The sequence below is a fragment of the Felis catus genome, chromosome C1 (assembly GCF_018350175.1).
Source record: "Felis catus isolate Fca126 chromosome C1, F.catus_Fca126_mat1.0, whole genome shotgun sequence".
NCBI classification, from domain to species: Eukaryota; Metazoa; Chordata; class Mammalia; order Carnivora; family Felidae; genus Felis; species Felis catus.
In genome coordinates this window covers 207808515-207827771 of record NC_058375.1, presented here as the reverse complement: position 1 = coordinate 207827771, position 19257 = coordinate 207808515, and the positions used below count along the sequence as shown (strand labels likewise).

At 40.5% G+C, this 19257-nt stretch overlaps 1 protein-coding gene across 1 annotated transcript; it reads left to right on the top strand.

Annotated features, from left to right (window-relative positions):
* The first annotated feature begins 832 nt into the window (after positions 1-832).
* LOC123379296 (putative coiled-coil domain-containing protein 195) lies at positions 833-13475 on the top strand. The gene is made up of 3 exons (XM_045034549.1): positions 833-1097; positions 7088-7340; positions 13352-13475. Exons 1-3 carry the CDS (start codon positions 833-835, stop codon positions 13473-13475), a joined length of 642 nt encoding a protein of 213 aa, XP_044890484.1.
* The last annotated feature ends 5782 nt before the right edge of the window (positions 13476-19257 follow it).

Below are 19257 nucleotides of genomic sequence, written 5' to 3'. Positions count from 1 at the left end.
TTTAAGATTCATACTTTTCACTCCCAACAAAGAAACCCCTTCAGGAAATAGGTAATGAAAGCTGTTAACTGTCACATGTCCTTCTCATTCAAGATGAATGTTCAGCCTATACCTTCTTACGTTCCCAAAATTTCCCTGGGCAACATTTGCCCAAGCAAACACTCTACAACCAAGTAAGAGCTAAAATGCTTACAAGATAGAAACCATACCTAAAAGTGACTGTATGGTCCTTGAGGAATTTAAATGTCATTATCTTTTATTATAATATCACTGCAATAACATGTCCCCTATGGTCACCGTGACTCTTAACCAACAGCTGTCAAAATTAATAACTTACCCCAAAGTATAGAATCACGAGATATTTTCTAGAAGAGACATTTTTATGTGCCAGTTTTAATGTATTAGTGACAGTGAGTCTATAAAACATTCTACTTCAGAAGCAGTAACAGAGAAAACTGAGCAGGAAGGTGAGTTCATGACAGAAACAAAAAAAACTCTATCCCTCCCCGGAAATTTTTCGAAGGCTCTCTTCTCTTCCAACACAAAGCAATATTCCAGAACTGTGGATTGATAGGAAATGAAAGATACGGAGAAAAGCTCTGTTCTGAAAAACAAAACCCAGAATGAATAAGTCATGGAAACCCTTTACCTCCCTGACAGTCTAGCTCCCCAGGTGCTGAAAGCTGGCATAGAGGAGAGTGACATCTATTGTTCAGGAAGGTTTATGGGTGGGATCAGCCAGTCCCACTGAGGAGACTGTGCGTTTGGTTCACGAGCAAAAGGTGACCTGTCTTCCCAGAGGAGCAAATCAGAGCGACCTGAGTAGAGGCGAATGGACGCGAATAGCCAGTTCCTAAGAATTATCCAGGAAATGCGGGCAGAGATCAGCAAGCTGAAGAAAGAGAATCAACTCCTCCGGATGACGCTGACTTCAAGCAGTCCGAGAACCTCAGGCGGCCCATGCAGAGAATCGGGAGATCAAAGGGAAGAGGAAGTCACAGACCCCGGCGACCTCGGGAAAACATCTGAAAAATCTCCAGCAACCCTCTACGGTGGTGTTTCCACCGATGCGGCACCAGCTGGGCGCGAACATCAAGGTACCGAATGACCATGCCTCTTCTGGGCTGTGCCCACCTTTGCAAAGGTCTCCTAAAGATCAGGTTTATTGTGCCTTTTCTATTAACTGCATAAATTGGTATTTATCGTGGTGAGTTCCATTCTTTTCCTCCTGGTAGATTAGCTTTAAATCCCCAGGGGAAAAAAAGGAAATCGCTAGCATCGTCAAGCAGCCTATTTTAGCAGCATCAAAACTGTTTCCAGATATTCCTGGAAAGAAAAGAATGGCGGGTTTGTGAAAATCAACCACCTTAAAAACAATGTGCTTTTTTCCTTCTTGACCTCAAGCATTTAAATGCCACACGATAGAACACTGAATGGATGAGTGCCAAATGGCACGCTCACTTAATTAAGTTAACGATATGGCACCGGAGTTAAGTGTATGGATGTTACAGTCAGACAAATATGGCCGCCAATGGTTTCTCATTCATTATCCACTTGACTCAGAGATCCTTACTAGAAATCTTTCACCTCTGTTTTCTACCTTTGGAGTGTGATAACGCCTACCTCATGCGGTTGTTGTACCTGTCTCACGGCAATAATAGACCGAGTGCTTAGCATAGCACCTGCAAACACACAACAAATGGCAGATATTGCTTCTTATCCGTGTTTTACAAAGAACTTTACTGCCCGTAGGAATGTATGTTGCACATAATTCAACCTACTCTACACGCTGAAGACTTCAAACTCAGGGTCAGTTTCTAATATATTCTAATGCTCAAGCCTCTCACGTTTTATAGGGAAGAATTTTGACTGCAAAGACTACACACAAAGTCAGAAATCAGTAGAGCGAAAAATCCGTTCTACGTTTAAATTGTCAGTGTTTGTCTCCATCCAACATATTCAAATAAAACTGAGGTACATGATTAAATACTCAAATTTCTTAATATCGTCTGGCAAAGGCTTCGGGCAATGCCATTTGAGGTTCTGAACAGCTTGGCAAGAAAACATGTCGTTTCCACCAGCTGGTCTTCTCTGTTAGAGAGGTCTCTCTCGAGCACGGGGCCCTACATTTCAAAACTGGGAACAGATTCCAATAAGGATTTTTACCCTTTTTGTCAAGTGCGAGTCTGGATCTGAGTAGTTCTTTCTGCTGCCTATTTAACAGAGCTGAAAGAATAACTGATAAGGAGGTTAGACTTTCGCCTTGTCTAAAAAAAGAAAAAAAGAAAGAAGGATACATCCTTACCCCACCCCCACCCCCAAGTTCCTCCACCTCTGCAATCTTGAACATTTTGTACTAAATGGCCCTGTCTTGGTAAGGGTCTTCCTTGGATACTATAGGATGTTTAGCAGCGTTCCTGGCTTCTAAATACTAGATGTCACTAGTATCTGCCTCTCACATTCATCATGACTGTCAAAAATGTCTTCAGACATTCCAAATGCTACTTGAAGGACAAAATTTCCTCCAGTTGAAAACCACTGCCTTATTCCAAAGGTAGACGACACTCCTTCAAATCTATTTTCCATGATGCTTATCCTAATGAAAAAGTAAGTTGAGTCTTAGTATCTCTATTCTGCAAGTTTTACACCATTCAAAGAACAAAGAGCATTACCCTATAACCTCTCAGGGCCTGAATGACATCAAGCTTAGGGGAGACTAGATTATTATTAAGAGCTGACACACAGGGGCACTTGGGTGGCTCAGTCAATAAGCATCCAACTCTTGATTTCGGCTCAGGTCATGATCTCAAGGTTCAGGAGTTTGAGCCTCATGTTGGGTTCTGTGGTGACAGCACGGAGCCTGCTTAGGACTCGCTCGCTCTCTCTCTCTCTCTCTCTCTCTTTCTGCCCCTCCCTCACTAAGCTCTCTCATTCTCTCTCTCTCTCTCTCAAAATAAATAAATAAACATTAAAAAAAAACAAAAGAACCAAACACACAGTTGATAGCATACTTCTTCTGCATATGGATGGTAACTCCCATCAAGAATGTTAGCATTAAGGGGTGCCCGGGTGATCGCGCAGTTTGTGGGTTCAAGCCCCACATCGGGCTCTGTGCTGACAGCTGGAAGCCTGGAGCCTGCTTTGGATTCTGTGTCTCCCTCTCTCTCTGCCCCTCCCCTGCTCACACTCTGTCTCTCTCTCAAAAAATAAACATTAACAATTTTTAAAAAAAATTTTTAGCATTAAGTTTGAGAAGAACTGGTGAAAACAGTTGATGGAACTTGGGGAACTCTTGTCAGTTGCATCAATAAAACACAGAAAGAAATATGATTTCAACTGGTTCTTAGAAGCCCAGTTGAAGGACTTCACATGCATTTATCTGTGTCTTCTATGTAATGCACTATTATGGAAGTAAGTGACATTAAGTAGGAAGAACATTGGCCTGACCATGAGGACACCGAGTTGTAGTCCCAGTTCTGTAAAGGTTGATCAGCGCTGAGTAGGACACATAAAATTCCTGGCCTTAGCATCCTCGTGTAAAAATGAATGGATTAGACTCGACGCCTTTCAAGGCCTATTCTAACTATAAAATTTTGTGATCCTATAAATGTCACATGCTTTTATGATCACTTGCCTCCTCTGTAAAATGGAAACAGTGATAAAATCTTTCATATGGCTATTGAGAGCATGAAATGAAATAGCACAAGACTCATCATGAGCTACTTGGTAATAGTGAATACTGTATATTCAATAGTAACTATTGAATATAAGAATATTCCATGATATTCTTAATATGCATATTAAGAATATTCCATGATATTCTTAATATCATTGAATATGCCAGAAGAATATTATTTGACTTCGACAGAAGTTTTTTATTAGCAGTTTTAATAAGGCATTGCCAATATCCATTGAAATTCATACTTGAAACTGAATCATAGACATTTGCTATTAGAGAGCAACTTTCGAGATAATCCCCTTATTTTATAGGTGAGAATATAAGACCCAGAGGTTAACCTGCTCAATCCTCCTTAGAAAACAGGATAATATGAACCTATTCTTTGAGGAGCGCCTAGGCGGCTCAGTCAGTTAAGCATCCGACTCTTGGTTTTGGCTCAGGTCATGATCTCATGGTTTGTGAGTTTGAGCCCCACGTCAGGCTCTGCACTGTCGGTGCTTGGGATTCTCTCTCTCTCCCTCTCTCTCTCTCTGCCCCTCCCACCCCTCTCTCTCTCAAGATAAATAAACTTAAAAAAAATTAACTATTATTTGAGAAGGAACAATATGAAATCAGAAATGTGAGTCTCACTTTAAGAAAGGGAACTAATGATTAAAAAGGACTTGGAAGAGAATCACTTGGAACGAAAACTTCTGTTGGTTCTGGGAAATGCGTAGTGAGACAAAATGAGATTTTATGAGTGGAGAAGTCTGCTTCCCTCAGGACACAGAGCTACGCTACAGCCCAGGGACACAGCTGCTTGGGTGTATATATATATATATACATATACATATTATATTATGTAATATATATACATATACATATATCCATACATATTTATATTTATCTTATATATAAACATATGCATATATCCATATATATTTATTTATATATAAAAGTATATATATTATATAAAATTATATATATCCAATATGCATATATTTATTTACATATATAAAATTATATATATATATATATATATATAACTATATGCTATAATGAGAATGCAGAGCACCTGCTTAGAATGAATCTTTGTTGGATAAATTCTCAAGAAAGCATCTGTACTAGTGGATAAGCATTCAGTGGATACGAAATCCAACCAGCACTTTCAGCGCTTCCCTGGCCCTCCTGCCCTGTGCAATGGCACCTTGGGACCATCAGGGAAGAAGCAATTTGCTGCAAGGAAGATAAAGGGAACAGCTCTTTACAGAGATCCCCCAGCATTGCTGGACCTCCGACTGTCTGCAATGCGTTCCTATCCTTTGCTGGCAAATACCGTGCATTTGGCAGCGATCCCTGAAGTTGTGCTAAGGACCCCATGATGCTGTGTTGAATGGCCTTTCCTTTTTCCTGATGAGAAACCAAAGGACACAGACTATTTGTGACCCAGAGAGATGAACAAGAACCGACTTGCTAATCGGTCAAGCTACAGAGTACGTCTCAAATAAGAATAAACTTCTCCGCGTAATTTCCTCTGTGGTGACTTCCTACCATTCAGTACAAAGAGACTGTAACTGTTTCAAACAGAAACTTTTATGATTGTTAATAGTCATAAACTTACTTTTAGACAATTATAGAAGTTATCGATCTCGGCCAAAGAAGTGTTTGGAGATAGTTTAGAAATAGTATTTGCATGCAGTTAATCATTTCAGATAGATTTGAACTTAAACCACCTCCCCCTACCCCAAACTCCTGCCTAAAAGTTTCAAACTATAAAAAGCCAGGGACACCTCCACTTGTTCAATGACCATAATAATTTGCCATCTGCAGTCTGCATATGTGGGCAGTAAATTTAAGTAAGAAATAACTGTGCTTCTAGCACTCTTAAAACCCAAACACGATACAGGCCTTTTTTTTTTTCTTTTTTTAAAGTTTATGTATTTATTTTCAGATGGGGAGGGAGAGGCAGAGAGAGAGAGAGAGGGAGAATCCCAAGCAGGTTCCAGACTGTCAACACAGTGACCATCGTGACACTCAAACTCATGAACCCTGAGATCATGACCTGAGCCAAAATCAAGAGTCAGACACTTAACCAACAGAACCACCCAGGGAGCCCCAATGCGGGCCTTTCTTAAACATCCATGCTAGTTAATGCCAGAGCTGTGACAAGAAAGAATAAAGATTTGACAGACGTTCCTTAAGTGCTCCAGAACATGAACACCACCCCATGAGGTCCTGGTTCTTAGCCCCCAGGTAATAACTGGAGGCCTGGTCAACATTAGTACAGAGTAACTGTGACTCAGACACATTAACCTCCCTTAAATAAAGCTCTTTTAATCAAAGTGCCTGAGTTACAAGAAAGCGAGAAGACTTAATTCAGGTCAAGAGAAAAGTTTATTGGAAGACACTCATGGACAGAAATGGAACTGAGGGGCACCTGGGTGGCTAAGTCAGCCAAGCATCCAAATTTGGCTCAGGTCAAGATCTTACGGGTCATGAGTTTGAGCCTCACATCAGGCTCTCTGCTGTCAATACAGAGCCCACTTTGGATCCTCTGTTCCCCTCTCTCTCTGTCCCTCACCCATTAGCACTCTCTCTTAAAAATAAACAAAAATTAAAAAAAAAAAAAGAAATGGAATTGAAAATCCTCATAAACTAAGGCCATAAATTTCTCTGTCTCTCTCAGAACTCCAGTTTACCATGCAATGCATCTTTACTTCTTTCCAATACCTGCTGGCCTTCCATCTCTCAATCAGCGGGCTTCCTCATAATGACTACCCCAACTAAAGTCAAGACACATAATTACGGGCCAGTTAACAACAGCCAGTTCAGTTACGTGTGGCCATTCAGAGGATAAGAGTCTACGAGGACCAGGTCCTTCTACAATCTAGGAGAGAGGAAGGAGAAAGGAAGCTGTCCAGAGTTGGCGTCTCCGGAATATCCATGTTCTTCCCATTTTAAAGTCTTGATTTATTATTTCTACTTGGCCAGATCTCTGTTCTAATGCTGCATCCTTTCCAACCACCCTCTTTACACAACTTCCAGACCTCCTCCCTCGTCTGTCTCTCTCCCCTTGCCTTGATCAGCCTAACCTGACTTCCCAGGATCTATCACTACCTGAATTTTATCATCTATGGTTTGTTCATCATCTGTCTGCATACAAGAAGGTAAGCTCCACGCAGGCAAGAATTTTGTGTTGGCCACTATCATATCCCCATCTCTATCTCTGAAAAAAGTGCCTGGCATGTGACTGGCACTCAATTATTTATAAGCCAGTGAGTAGATGTCGTTTCTCTGAAGGAAAAAAAGAAAGTAATCAAAAGTAATCAAAAGCAATAGTTTTGTTGAGTTAGCTTTAACGAAGTACTATTAATATAATTTGCCATTTGTGGACATCATCAAAAGTAAAATTTTGGGTCTTCCATACAGGCAACGTCATGATTGTGAGACGCTATTCCATTTCTTCACCAGTTCATTCATTTGCTGCACGTGACCTCTGGAAAGCTGGGGAAAGACACCCAAAGAGTGGAATTCTAGACGCTCGGGGAAGAGTTAAGCCCCTGGCGTGTTCTTCTATAAAGAAGGAGGACAAGGAAGAAGAGATGTTGGCAGCTGATTCTTTGACCAACAGTAGTTCCAATGGAAGAGCTTTTCCTGAGCATGGTTTTGGTAATGTAACCAGGTAATAATGTACAGTCTGCCTTGAGCTAGGTTATAGGCACACGCTGCGATGAGTACCAAGATGTTCTCCTGGATAAGCAAGGTCTTATCTGGTGGAGGAAACAAAGCCAAACAGGCGCTCTGGTCAAAATAATTTCCATCGCATGCATGTCCATTTAGGGAATCAAAAGAAAGAAAAATTTTTGAGACCAAATGGCGCTATAATAGGTACCTCTGTTAGCAGAACACTTAGCCAGTCTTTACTTACTTATCAGGCATTAATGACGGTACTCTGAGCTGGGCACTGGTGATACGAGATTCACAGGCAAAAGTGAGACGTTATGTTCGACACTCTCATTCGGCGACAAAGACACACAAGTAAACTGATCACTGTGATAAAGTGCCTCTCAAGGAAAAGACACACTCACTTTGGGAACTGGACACAGAACTCCTCTCTGAGAGAGAACGGTTCTTAGAGAGGAAGTGACTCAGTGGATTGTGGGGCATATGAAAATGGCAGTGCTCGGGGGGCCTGGGTGGCTCAGCCGGTTAAGCGTCCGACCTCGGCTCAGGTCATGATCTCACGGTTCGTGGTTTCAAGCCCCGTGTCGGGCTCTGGGCTGACAGCTCACAGCCCGGAGCCTGTTTCAGATTCTGTGTCTCCCTCTCTCTCTGCCCCTCCCCCACTCACGCTCTGTCTCCCTCTGTCTCAAAAATAAATAAACATTAAAAAAAATAAATTAAAAAAAAATGGCAGAACCCAAAAGGGCCAAGAGGCAAAGAGAAAAGTAACTTGTTTTGCAAAATATATGAGTTGGTGTTTCGAGAGTTAGGCACAGCCTGAGAAAAAGAGAGATTTGAGAAAACATTTGAGAGACAGGTGGGGAGTCTTTAAGAGGAAGGTCAGACAGTGGCCCCAGGAGTGGGTGGAGCCAAGGGCCCTTTCAGAACAAAATTGTCTGTCAAGTCTAACTTCCGCCTCTACAAGGCTAGAGCATGACCTCCCCTCCCCACACTCGGCACCCTTGCTTTCCAATTCTCACTTATCATGGGGAAGAGAAAATGGAACAAATGTGGTTGTGGAGAGAATAAGGGGGTCATGGAATTCAACAGCGGCAGGAAAACGAAGGGAGGGACAACCAGGGACAGGCCAGCGGGGATTGTCATGAACATTGGAAAGAGCGCCGGACCTCCCACAGGATGTGGGACACGGAAGCAGAGCCAGTTTTATTTGAGTTTTACCAGACAGGATGAAAATTGTATTTCACTCATAGAAAGTTCTATTATAGAAACAGTGAGCGTAGCCTGAGTCGTGGAGGACAGCTGCATGGGGCCAGGCAAAGAAAAATGGAAAGATCACCCCAGGTAGAGCAGAAAAGACAAGAAGATAGAAGAAAGCACGACTGTGAGGAAAACAAAAGTAGTGAAGTGAGTGAGGGTGAAGAAGGGAGCCAGACCCAGCATACGGAGCCTTCTGCGCAATGCTTGTGAGTCCGTGCTTTGTCCTATAATTATGGGAAAGCTAGTAAAGATAACGCCCTTCTGAAAAGTTGTAAAACCCAAAAATATTCAGAAGTGAGTGTTACAAATACCCCTGTTTTCATCTGCAAGAATTGTGTCATACTTTCTACAGATATTTTATATATAACAAAAAAAAAAAGGAAAAAATATTACTAATAAAGGCAAAAATCCAAGGGCGTCCCGGTGGCTCAGTTAGTTAAGTGTCCGACTTCAGCTCAGGTCATGATCTCATGGTCCATGGGGTTTGGGCCTTGCGTTGGGCTCTGTGCTAGCAACTCAGAGCTTGGAGCCTGTTTCAGATTCTGTCTCTCTCTCTCTCTCTCTCTCTCTCTCTCTCTCAGTCTCTCCCAAAAAGGAGTAAACATTAAAAAAAAAAAAAATTTTAAGACAAGGTTCCTATATCTCTCTTCCCCGGTCCCCGGTCCTGCCAATGGGCAAGTATTATCATGAGTTTCATTTCTATCCTTTTGGTCTGTTTTTTTTCTTTTCATACGTTCATTACATTCTTTCATGCATTCGTTCATTCAACAAATAATGCTGGAGGCGTACTACCTGCGGGGCAGGATTCTAGGCCATGAGGATATAGAAAAAAAAAAAAAAAATTGTCAGAAATCTCTGTCCAAGGGGAGAAGTTTCCTTTGTAACATGATAATCAGTAAGCATGAAAATACATACAGTGTATAATTTATGTTACATATTAAGTATGAGAGAGACTAGGAAACCAATTAAAAGGGGAAAAGAACAGCTAACAGAGCAAGCATTGTTGAAATTTTTATCATGGTCGGAGAACACCTTACCATTTGAGTAAAAGGGAAAAAGTTCTGACGATATCTGGGTGGGAAAAACTTTCTAAGAACAGAAGACAGCAAATACAGTGGACGTTGGGAGGCGTTTGACTCGTGTCTGAGGAAGGGAAAGGAGGCTGTGATTGGAACACAGTGAGCGAGAAAGTGGGGGAAGAGGAAGGCAAAACTCTAGGGGTGGCCTTGCACTCCCTTCCAATGATTCTGGATTTATTCTGAGTGAACTGGGCACCTAACACGTTCTTTTCATTAAAAATAAAAATAAAAGATTGTGTAGGGAGTCCCGCTTTAAAAAGACTGTGGGAAAACAGTATAGAAAATTAAAAGACCAGGTTTAAGCTAAAAAAAATAATCTAGGCGAGAAGTGATCATTTCTTGGCCAAGGGTAGTAACGGCACATATGGTTTCTGGATATATTTTGAAGGTGAAGCCTGTAAGATTTATTGGCAGAGCAGATGTGGGATATGGAAACAAGAAGTGTACATAGTTTGGGGCGCCTGGATGCCTCAGTCGGTTAAGTGTCTGACTTTGGCTCAGGTCATGATCTCACGGTTCGTGGGTTCAAGCTCCACATCGGGCTCTGTGCTGACAGCTCAGAGCCTGGAGCCTGCTTCGGATTCTGTGTCTCCCTCTGTCTCTGCCCTACCCCACTCATGCTCTGTCTGTCTCTTTCTCTCTCTCTCTCTCAAAAATAAACATTTGGGGAAAAAAAGAAGTGACATAGTTGTGGATAGTTATATAAAAGCACTAAACGTTCATTGTAAAAATGAACGTGTCCTTTGTTTTAAAAACTTATTTATGTACAATATACATATATACATAGATATGTGTGTACATATATGTTTGTATATAATATATATACAGTTATATAAAGGCACTGAATGTTCATTATAAAAAGAAAATCGCAAATTATAAAACATAAATGAATATTCAAAGTAAAAAAGTATAAAAAGGAAAATCTATAACTTCACTGTCCGAAAAACCACCATTTAGATTTTGATGGACATCTATCTTTCCAGGCTGTGTCTACATACTTTGAAACTGTGCCGTGCACATATCACAATGTTTTATTTTTTGTCCTTAAACCATTACATTCTCATAGACCTATAATGCTGAGAAATGCAGTATTATTAACCTTCTCATTTCAATTCATATTATTTCTGTGATCATTTAGGAGCGTAGCCAACATTGATAACGTATTACTTCTCTGAAGCAAAATGTTTTCCCAATTTCAAGTTGCGGAGGAACAGGCTATTTAGAATACAATCCATTGGTAATTTAGAATCTACTTTAATGGGGAAGACTGAGCCAACTGCCGGTTTGTGTTAAAACAAGAAAGTCAGTAATGGCTTAAAATCAACAGCTGGGTTGGCATAAAATCCAGTCAAGATGGAAAACTGTTGAGAAGAACAAAGCGTGCTATTTTTTTTGTTAGAGTTCTTTATTTTGTCTTTAACTTCTTCGGTGATTAGTAAAGTAACGTGTCATTACATTAGCCCTCTAATTTTTTTTTGTAAATTCATTTACTTTCTAATAGCTCTCAAAGAATTTTACAAAGATTTATCAGGAACCAATTTGTTTGAACCAGCCTTTGAAGCAATCAGACATCGTACCTAATTTGCTTCTGAGCTTTTTCATTATTCTACCAAGGAAGCGTTTTACAGAACAATGCCAATGTCAATATTTCTAACACCTAATGCTCTCCAAACACCAGAGATAGAATGTTAATTTTTCCTTAATTTTCATAGAAATTAGAAACCTAGAAACCTAATCTTCTCCTGCATTTAAGAAAAAAATCTCACGCAGGCAGCTGGGTGGCTCAGTAGATTGAGCCTCCGACTCTTGGTTTCAGCTCAAGTCATGATCTCACTGTCGGATTAAGCCCCATGTGGGGCTCTGCACCCAGCACAGAGCCTGCTTGGCTCTCCCTCTGTCTCTCTCTCTCTCTCTCTCAAAAATAAATAAAACATTAAAAATAAATTAAAAAATAAATAAAAAGATTAGGGGAATGGGTCCATATAGAGCATAGCATAAAACACAGAAATGCTAAATCACTATGTTGTACACCTGAAGCTGACCTAACACTGTACGTCCGCTACACTCAAAATAAAATCTTTTCATAAAAATGAATCAATTAGCGATTTAATTAGAAGTGCTATATTATTCATTTTATTGATAGGAGAAACTAGACACATTAAAATCAAAATATACAGTTGACCCTCAAACCGTGCTGGTCTGCTTACATGCGGATTTTTTTTAAGTACAGTACATGAATCTACTTTCTCTTCCTAAAGATTTTCTTTTCTTTTTAGTATTTCTTTATTTACTTTGAAAGAGAGAAAGAGCAAGCAGGGGAGGGGCAGACAGGAAGGGAGAGAGCGAGAATCCCAAGCAGGCCCTGCACCATCAGCACATGGAATCTGACGCGGGGCTCGAACCCACAAACCCTGAGATCGTGACCCGAGCTGAAATCAAGAGCCAGTCACCCAACCAACGGAGCTACCCAGGCGCCCCTTCCTTATGATTTTCTTAATAACATTTTCTTTTCTCTAGTTTACTTTATTGTAACAGTACAGTATAGTGCACACAACATACAAAATACGTGTTAATCGAAGCGACTATTTCTGTTATTGGTAAGGCTCCCAGTCAACAGGAGGCTAGTAGTAGTTAAGTTTTGGGCAAAGTTATATGCAGATGTCCCACTGCCCCGGTGTTGCGTGCCTAACCCCTGCATTGTTTTGAGTGTCAGCTGGACCCTTTCCTCTTCTTACAGCAAAATGGTTAAGAAGTCAGCCTCTGGAATCCGATGGCTAAAATCTCGACTCCATCATTGGCCCTGGAAGAGTTATTAGTCTGTTCTGTACCATAGTTTATTTTTTTTCTTAAAAAAGGAATCGTAACAGCAGTTACCATGTAGTTTTGTAAAGAATAAGTGAAACAGTCAAGTGAGTGCTTACCAATGGCAGAGCGGTTATTATTTTATTGATCCCAAAGTATGGAACCAGTGGCCTTTCTCCCAAGGGAGGGAGCAGATGTGTTCCCCTGGACGCAAGTCACTAAATGCCACTCAGTGAAATGATGGCCTTATCTAATACAAAGAGAGAGAGACAGAGACCGACAGAGGACAAACTTGGAGAAAAGGCAATCATTTTAAACACCATTCTTTCAACTTTTTCCTGAGAGCAGTATATCCTAGTTTACGTCAAGAGTGTCTATGACACTATTGGAGGGAAAAGCAGTGGGCAAAACGGAACAAACCAATCCCTCCGATGACACAAATCATCCCTCCTCTCTCTCTTTTACTGTGCAGGCGGGGTGGATGTAACGTTAATTCACAGTCAATGACTTCAGGTTTATCTGGATTATAAAACCATCACCTCAAATTTCTGCTTCATTTCAACTGAAGAGCTTCAACGTGAGAGACCCTTCACCTAAGACAATATGATACTCTTTAAAGATCAAGGGAAAAACCTCCCTTCGATAGTTTTAAATCTTAGTTTTATCAGCACCTTTCATCGGGCTTAATCAAAAGGCCAATATTCATGGATTTTTTGCATTATTGTGGAACTAAGCAAAATGTATTATTATACGTTTTAAATGAGATTTTAATGCTTCAGGCAGTATTTGGTGGTTTGGAAAAAAATAGTAAATGTTTTATATAAAGGCTCAGTAAAAAGGGTTATGTATATTCTCCTTCTGCTTCCTTTAGGGACAAGATGAAGACAGTCAGTTTCCTGTTACCTGTGGATGTGTCTTCATATTCCAAAAATTCAAGTTCTTTGAAATGCTCACAAAACCAGACCACCAACCAACTAAGTACCATCGCAGAATAGGATTGTGAGGTGGTGAAATTTAAGAAACAGCTGCTTCCCAAGAGACGGGAACACTGAGGCCTCGTTGGGTCAGTATTCTCCCCTACAAAGAGCTCTGGCAAGATGCCCGGTAACACACACAAAATGCTTGGCATCAGGTCAATGGCCTTGTCAGTGGACTTGGCCAAGAAATGGAAGCGATTACCTGATGTCGTTGTTGAATACTAATGTTGATGGCTGTACAGTGACTATTATAGTCTTTCTATGCAGCATGTGAGCAATTAAATGTAATTAAATTAAATTGCATGGGGTGTTCAGTATCTGCCTTATGCCATCAGAAAATGCTGTTTACATTGTAAGTGTCACTTTCCAGCTGAAACTATAACAAATCCAGGAAAAAAGGTTCTATGTTTGATTAATAGTATAGAAGCAATAGTGATTATCCTTACAGTTAATTGTGTGTTGATATTTTAGTGATACTAGCTCATTTGGTCTTTAAATATCCTGTGTCACAGGCATGAAAACACAAACACAGCAGACTCTCATAGCATACCTGGTGGGTTCGGAGCATGGGTCCAAGGCTGGCTAATGACAAAGTCACTAAAGCTGGTTGGAAAGAGAGAAAAAAAAGGTTCAGCTGATCATGACTTAGGGGCTGGAAATCCCAGAACTCCCTCAATTCCTGAACTTCTTTCAGGGGAACATCTCCCCCTCCTGGTTTACAACGGTCACCTTCTAACACCAATACCCTTTTTAAGCTACTATCTTATATTAAAATATTCAGAGCATTAAAATGCAGATGCCTTGGTCCCACCCCAGTACCAATACTCTTTTTAAAGAAATATCTTGTATTAAAATATGCAGAATGTTAAAATGCAGATTCCTTGGTCCCACCTGCGACCAACTGAATTTGTGGGAGAGGGAAGGGGACAGACAGGGAGAAAACCAGAAATTCCCATTTTAAACAAGCTGTGTCAGCTGATTTCGGCAAGGCTGCTATGCTTACAATTTACTATGGTAAATACTAAGAAGCAGAGCCCAGGGCTTCCAAATCTGGTGCCAAGTTGAAGTGAAAGCAAAGAAGCAAGGAGAAGGTAAGAACAGTCCAATCCATTTTAATGGTCACAGACAGGCTCCTAGAAGGGAGGTGAATAAGACAACGAATACCCTAAGGTAAAAGCCACGTAATAGATCAAATGCTTCTTTTATTTACGACAAATACTTATGATATTCATTGAGGATTAACAATTGAAGATCAACAATATTCTCAACATTATACGATAGGGCAAAGTTACAACCAGAGGGGAAAGATACAAATAAGATGTAAAAACACATCTCCTCTGGGAATAAAGACACACACCTAGTAGATAATTAAGACAGTAACCTAGGAGATTCCTGGCACTTTAAGTTTACGCACAGTTATAGTTTCTGCCTATGTACAAAATAAAGACTTTTGTGTTAACATCAGTTAAAAGGGACATTTCCCAAACAGTAAAAAAATAATAATAATAATTAAAAATCAAAAAATTTTAAAAAGGCAATAAATCACAACAACCCAAATTACAAATGTCATAACGGGCAATGTTATGATAACAAATTGTCCCCAATGTCAAGCTCAATGACTAGTATGTGATTGGCATTTCATACATGTTCTGTGAACTGAACTGAATTAACAATTACATGACTCTAACACTGCCCAGTAAAAAACATGGCACCATCAAATGTTACACTTTGATACTAAATTATTTATATGGTGATTTCTCTGACTCACTATACTGTTTGATAGCAAACCTTCTGAGAATATTTTTAAATATAATGAACTACAAAGCACATCAAATGTGCCTTAATCATGCTGTGATTGGCCAATTATATTGGTCTTCTTCTAGGCCCCAAACTTCTGTAAGGCAGGAACTCGAATGCCTACTAGGGACTATTAGGAACAGAAATGACCAGGGGCTGGGGAGAACAGATTCACGCGTGCCTCATCCAAAGGGAGTTGCGGTTCACATTTGGGTTCAAGATGGCGACACAGGAAGACTCTGAACCCCCCTCCTCCGTGGGACGCACCGCATTATACTAATTAACAGAACAATTCCTCCTGAGGAACTGAGCACTGAGGATGCAGCTACTGAACAGCCAAAGACAGAGAGAACAGCAAGAGAACAGAGAGAGATAAAGACACCGTAACAAAGGAAACCCCCAACCCAACACTGTGAAGAGCCGTGGAGAGGGATAGTACCGAGGGCCTGGGAGCAGATCCCTCTGTCCTTGGGTACAGGAAAACACAACAAAACAAAATGTGGTTTAAAAGAACAGCTAGCAAGCAAAGGAAACAACACTAGAACTCTGCCCAGCAGTGGAGGGGCTGCGGGAAAGCTCTCCAGGTCAGAGGGACTGAAGAACGACACGGTTTACATCCCTGCCCCCCCTTAAAAGCCTAGACTGAAGCAGGGTCTGCACATGTTAACAGGCGAGTCTCAGTGAGCTCATGACCTCCGAGAGCCCGGGGCCCTCAAACCCACAACGGCTCGATGTGGTGTCGGAGTACAGAAAACTAGCTATGGTTTGGTGGTGATATTTTATTTGTACCGTTTTATCCTGTGTTACTGACTTTTTAAAATTTCTGTTGTTTTGGTTTGATTTTTTTTTTCTTTTCGTTTTGTTCTTTTCTTTCTGGTTCTCTTTTTTCTTTTCTCCTTTGTTTGTTCTCCTTTTTCCTGTCCTTTTTTTTCTCTTTGCTTTGATTATTTTCCTTTCTTTTTTCACTTCTTTTTTCTTTTGTCATTTTTTTCATCACTCTCTCTGTAAAATGCCATCATTTAAAAGAGTAGCTAGCATATACAGCCACAGGTCCAGCCATCCAGCAAAAGCCACCAAGAACACACAAGCGTGCATGGGGTCAACATACGCAAGACCTCTCCTTCAATGTCAGGGTGAAGTAGCCATTTCACCCAACCCATAGCAACAAACACAGAAAGTCAAGCAAAATGGGGAGACAGAGGAATGTGTTCCAAAAGAAAGAACGAAAAGATACCTCAGTAAAAGAAATGAAATAAAACAGAGATAAGTAATATGGCTGATAAAGAATTTAATGTAATGATCACCATGATACTCACTAGGCTGGAGAAAAGAATGGAATAACTTAGTGAGATCCTCAACAAAGAGAAGAAACTATTAAAAAGAACCAATCAGGGGCACCTGGGTGGCGCAGTCGGTTAAGCGTCCGACTTCAGCCAGGTCACGATCTCGCGGTCCGTGAGTTCGAGCCCCACGTCGGGCTCTGGGCCGATGGCTCAGAGCCTGGAGCCTGTTTCCGATTCTGTGTCTCCCTCTCTCTCTGCCCCTCCCCCGTTCATGCTCTGTCTCTCTCTGTCCCAAAAAATAAATAAACATTGAAAAAAAAAAAAAAAAGAACCAATCAGAGCTGAATAATACAATACCTGAAATTTAAAAACACACTAGAGGGAACCAGCAGTAGATTACAGAATGCAGAGGAACATATCAACAGTCTGGAAGACAGGGCAATGGAAAGCACACAAGCTTAACAGCAAATGGAGAAAAGAATTTTTTTTTAATGAGGATAGATTAAGAGATATCTTTTTTTATGGGGCGCCTGGGTGGCTCAGTCGGTTAGGCGGCCGACTTCGGCTCGGGTCATGATCTCGCGGTCCGTGAGTTCGAGTCCCGTGTGGGGCTCTGTGCTGACAGCTTGGAGCCTGGAGCCTGTTTCGGATTCTGTGTCTCCCTCTCTCTGACCCTCCTCCATTCATGCTCTGTCTCTCCCTGTCTCAAAAATGAATAAACGTTAAAAAAAAATTTTTTTAAGAGATATCTTTTTTTAATCTTTTTTATTTTAATGATTATTTATTTTTGAGAGAGAGAGAGAAAGTGAGTGGGAGAGGGGCAGAGAGAGAGAGACATACACACAGGAGATCTCTTGAACAGCATCAAGTGAATAAACATTTGCATCACAGAGTTCCCAGAAGAACAAAAGAGAGAGAAAAGTGTAAAAAAACTTGTTTGAAGAAACAATAACTGCCAACTTCCCTAACCTAAGGAGGAAAATAAATATCCAAGTCCAAGAGGCACAGAAGTCCAAACAAGATTAACCCAAACAAGACCTCACCACTGCACATAATAACTAAAATGTCAGAGGTTAAAGATAAAGAAAGAATCCTAAAAGCAGCAAGAGAGAAAAAAGTGACCTACAAGGGAAAACCTATAATACTCTCGGCTGATTTTTCACTAGAAACTTTGCAAACCAGAAGGGAGTGGCATAGCCAAAGTGCTAAGAGAAAAAAAAACTACAATCAAGAATACTCTATTTAGGGGCTCCTGGGTGGCTCAGTCAGTTAGGAGTCCGACTTCAGCCCAGGTCATGATCCCACAGTTTGTGAGTTTGAGCCCCGCATCGGGCCCTGTGCTGACAGCTCGGAGCCTGGAGCCTGTTTTGGATTCTGTGTCTCCTTCTCTCTCTGTTCCTCCCCCACTTGTGCTCTGTCTCTCTCTGTCTCTCAAAAATAAATAGAAAATGTAAAAAAAAAATTTTTTTTTAAAAAGGAATACTCTATCTATCAAGGTTATCATTCAGATTTGAAGGAAAGATAGAGTTTTCTAGACAAACAAAAGATAAGGAGTTTATCACCACTAAACCAACCTTACAAGAAATGTGAAAGAGACTATTCTGAGGAAGAGAAATGGCCATAATTAGACATAAGAAAAATATGAATAAAAAGACACAAAAAATAGCAACATATACATAAAATGTGGAGAAGAAGTAAGAAGGGAACAGAAGGGGGAAACAAAAAGAAAAAACCTTTTTCTTATTCTGTTTTTCTTTTTATTTTTTCAGAATGTGTTCAAACTTAAATGACCATCAAATTAATATGGACTGCTATTTATAAAAAAACAAGAAAACAAATTTTTTAAATGGCAATAAATACAGGGCGCCTGGGTGGCTCAGTCAGTTAAGCATTCGACTCTTGATTTTGGTTCAGGTCATGATCTCAGGGTCATGAGTTCAAGCCCCACATTGGGCTCCCTGCTGAGCAGTGAACCTGATTACTATTCTCTCTCTCCCATAGCCATAAATATATACTATCAATAATTACTCTAAATGTAAATGGCCTATATGCTCTAAACAAAAGATATAGAGTGGCAGAATGGATTAAACAACAAGACCCATCAGGATGCCTGGGTGGCTCAATCGGTTGAGCTTCTGACTCTTGATTTCAGCTCAGGTCATGATCTCATGGTCATGGCATTGAGCCCCACGTTGGGCTCCATGCTTAGCGTAGAGCCTACTTAGGATTCTCTCTTTCCCTCTCGCTGCCCCTCCCCCGCTCTCTCTCTCAAAACAAAACAAAACAAAACAAAAAACAAGACCCTATAAGAAACTCCCGTCAGGCCCAAAGATGCATCCAAACTGAAAGTGAAGGGATGGAAAAACATCCACCATGCAAATGGAAGCCAAAAAAGCAAAAGCAAAAGCAAAAAACCCAGGTAACGATACTTATATCAGGAAAAATAGACTTTAAAACAAAGACTGTAATAAGAGACAAAGAAAGGCATTACCTAATGATAAAGGGATCAATCCAATAAGAAGATATCACAATTGTAAATAGCTATGAACCCAAGACTGAAGCACCTAAACACATAAAGCAAATATTGACGAACATAAAGAGAAAAGTTGATGGTAATGCAATAATACTAGGGGACTTTAACACTCCACTTACATTAATGGATAGACAATCCAGGCAAAAAATCTATAAAGAAACACTTATACATTGGACCAGATGAGCAT